At 38.8% G+C, this 3,724-nt stretch overlaps 1 protein-coding gene across 1 annotated transcript in view; it reads left to right on the top strand.

The window, feature by feature from the left end:
• Positions 1–3,724, top strand: part of FRY (FRY microtubule binding protein) — a 409,004-nt gene that overhangs the window by 202,717 nt on the left and 202,563 nt on the right. The window contains exon 18 of the mRNA XM_015570438.1: positions 2,255–2,513. Within this exon, the coding sequence (XP_015425924.1) occupies positions 2,255–2,513 (259 nt within the window). The remainder of the gene's footprint in view (positions 1–2,254; positions 2,514–3,724) is intronic.

Here is a 3,724-nt window from a genome sequence, read left to right as displayed (position 1 = left end):
CCCATGGCCATTGCACATCATAGTAACCGGTCGTTCTGGCCGGTCTGCCATAACAGTTGCTTAGGCTTTTATTATATAGATTATGTGAGGCCAAAAACTCAGTTTTCTAGTATTTGTTTTTTCTTCCTCTATACTTTTCAAAGACCATTAAAAAATGGCTGTGGTTGCCCTCACCGGTTTGACTCACTGGATAGAGCGTTGGCCTGGGGACTGAAGAATCCCAGGTTCGATTCCATTCAAGGACATGTACCTTGGTTGCAGGCACATCTCCAGTGGGGGGTTTGCAGGAGGCAGCTGATCGATGTTTCTCTCTCATCTATGTTTCTAACTCTCTATCCCTCTCCCTTCCTCTCTGTAAAAAAGTCAATAAAATATATTTTAAAAAAAAAACTGTGGACTTAATTGGGTCTTGCTCAGAGAATTGCCTTCCATCTTCCTCTCCACATCTTTGTGGAACTTGTTTTGGGAGCAGGAAATAGATCTTCTCTGACTTTGTACCTATCTGCTTACTTATGAGCTTTTGCCTGGATATTTGGACCTGGTTAAATTTGGACCAGTTAGTGTGCTTTAGCCAATAAGAAAAGTATTTATCAAGTTTTTGAAATTCTATTTATTCAAAAATGTATAACTGTACCACACTTGTTTTCAGAGAAAACTTTAGATTAAGAATTAGAAGTCCTGGATCAGAATCCTGGATTTTAAGAAAGTTCCTTAATCTCTCTGGGTCACAATTTTTCCTTCTATTGCTTGGGGATAATATCGACCCTGTTTGTGGGAGGCCCCCATTGACTGGCCAGCTTCTACTCTGACACTGAACATTTCCAGGCTTCTGAGTCCTGGAAATTTTCTCTCCTAAAAATCTTTGTCCTTTATCTCTCCCTTCTTTGTTACTTCTTTGCCTCAGGTCAGAACCCACCCCCAACTTGTTGCCTAACTCACTGTAATGCCCTCCTGACTGGCCTTTGCCCTCAGTCTTATTGCTTCTTGAAGGCATCCTCCATATTTCTATTTTCTCAGATGTGAATTAATCATGTTACTTCTATAATTTACAGAATACATTCATTTTCTTCTAATGATAACAGCCAACATTTACTGAGTGCTTACCTTGTGCTATATGTGGTGCTAAACTCTGTACGCAGACCATCTCAATGGTCCTCACAGCATGGTTATGAGATGCAGGGACAGTTATTGTCTCCACTTTCCAAATGAGGTTCTGAGGCTAGGTGGGATTAGGTAAGTAGCATGAGGTCACATGACTAATGAGTTACAAAAGTAAGATACTGGTTTAGGCACTGATTTCAGAGCATGCACACTTAACCCCTTTTCTGCTGTACTGCTTCCCGGGGTGGTCTATAGACCTTCCCTGAGCTGCCCCTGCTCCTTCTCTAGCATTGTTCTACACAGCACCCTACCCAATAGACACAGCCATACTGAACTCCATAAGGCTGTATGCAATGGGTATAGTGCCTGGAAAATATTTTTTATTGAATAAATGAATAAAAGAATTTATAAAACATATGTTAACTATAATGCCCCATACCAATGTTGAGATTTAATATAGGTTAAACCAGAAATACACTGATATTCTTCAGTTGACTAGCCCAGCCTTGCACTACCAACATTTGGGGCCAGGTTATTATTTGTCATAGGGAATTGTCCTGTGCACTATAGGAGGTTTATCAGCATCCCTGTCTTCTATCTGCTAGAGAGATGCCAGCAGTACTCTCCAACATGTGATCACTATAGTGTCTCTTCTGACAACCAAACATCCCTTTGGACACCAAACTAATTAAGGACACCTGGACTGACTTTTAATTGCTCATTTTCACTGAGTCTCTTACTTTCACTAGTACTCACGCTTCTCATCTTTAAAAGTGGTAGAATTTGATAATAATTTATTCTTCTAGTCAGTAATGTATCAAAAAGTCTCCATGTACACTAAATGTCATGTGGTATCTTATATTGCATTATGAAACAAAAAAAAGACATTGGTGGAAAACTGGTAAAATATGAATAAATCCTGTGGTGTAGTTAATAGCTTTGCACCAATGTTAATTTCTTAGTTTTGATAAGAGTACCATGGTTATATAAGATGTTAATGTTAGGGTTGCTGAGTGAAGAATATAACATATTAGGAGAGGGTGACCATTTTTTAGATATAAGTAAAAACAGAGACCTATAGGTATTCCTTCATAGATCTAGAAGAAAAGCTAATGAAGTATGGTTTTTTTTTGGTCTTTTATTCATCGCACAGGCTCTCCATTCACATGGATGATGAACTGCGCCATATTGCACAAAATTCTCTTCAGGGTTTGCTGGTTGACTTCCCAGACTGGAGGGAAGATGTCCTGTTTGGCTTCACCACCTTCCTGCTCCGTGAAGTAAATGACATGCATTACAGCCTCCTGGACTCCTCCCTGAAGTTACTGCTCCAGCTGCTCACCCAGTGGAAACTGGTCATACAAACTCAGGGAAAAGTCTACGAGCAAGCCAACAAAATCAGAAATTCAGAGGTGATGTTCACATTCTTCCCATTGGTTCCCATGGATGTAAACAAGTTGGAGCCCAGCGAACCTTGGAGTTCTTACTCTTGGCTACCTCGGAACTTTCTCCCAAATGGGGGCCCTTACTTTTTCCATCTGCCTAAATTGTGACTAAGAAACTTAGGGGGCAATTTGTTAGATATCAGGTTAGATTTGTTAACATTAACAAGGCCATTTAGGGAGTTGAATTTTTTTCAGAGAATTATGATTATAAATGTATTTATAAGAGCAATGACAATAGGCCAGAGAGATAGAGCTGAATTATGGATATAGAAATGGATATGGATGTGGATATAAAAGTTAGCTGCCCTCTAGGTTTTTTTCAAAGTGGCAGCATATTGATTGTGTTATCCATATCTGCAGAGAAGAAAAGTGCACTCTTGTAGTTTCTTCATTCTTTCATGCCTCAGTCCTAAATGATAAAACTTCATGGTAACACTTTGAAGAGCTCGTTGAGGAGCAGAGTTGTCAGAGGAGAACCAGGGCAGTGGTGGCATGGCATTGGCAAGGAGTCTAGCTGGAGAAGAGCATACCTGAGTGTGAGGAACGTGGGCATTCAGGGAGGTATAATTGTATTTAGCGACCAGCTAAAATCCTCGATTGGCTGATTTCAGTGATGAGGTCCAGGTCATTCTCCTTCCTTGTGTTCTGTACATGCCAAGAGATGATAGGAAAAAAAAACAAATACAAGGATTACATATGCTCATTAAAGGAAAACTGAAATGAAGGTGGACTCTGCCCTGTTGTCTGGCTGGCATTTTAGACTCATTTGGTTGTGGTTTGGGAACATTCAGAATCCATCTCATAAACATCCAAAACCTAAATTAGAATCCAATAGGAAAACAAGTCTACTTAGAAAGTAAATATTTGAAAATGCAATTTAATACTGTCTAAAATGTTTATTGAGAACTTACGTAAAAAACAAATTAGGCCACTTTAAGTGAATATATAGAATAATATATGGTATGGATGGAAGCAGTTTTGTTTTTATTAATGTTAATAGCCTTTGAAAAGTTACTTTTTCTCATAGATAATAGAAAGCTGATGGTATCCCAAAGTAACAATGGATCTAAAAACAAAAAGGGACCTATGATTATTTCATGAATAATAATGAATTTATAGACTTGTCTGGACCTAAGCCATTATAATTTAATTTAATATCACGAGGTTAACTGTGCCCA

This window comes from Myotis davidii, unplaced genomic scaffold (assembly GCF_000327345.1).
Source record: "Myotis davidii unplaced genomic scaffold, ASM32734v1 scaffold447, whole genome shotgun sequence".
Lineage (NCBI taxonomy): Eukaryota > Metazoa > Chordata > Mammalia > Chiroptera > Vespertilionidae > Myotis > Myotis davidii.
Note: the sequence above shows the minus strand (reverse complement) of the source record. Positions and strands in the feature narration are given on the sequence as shown.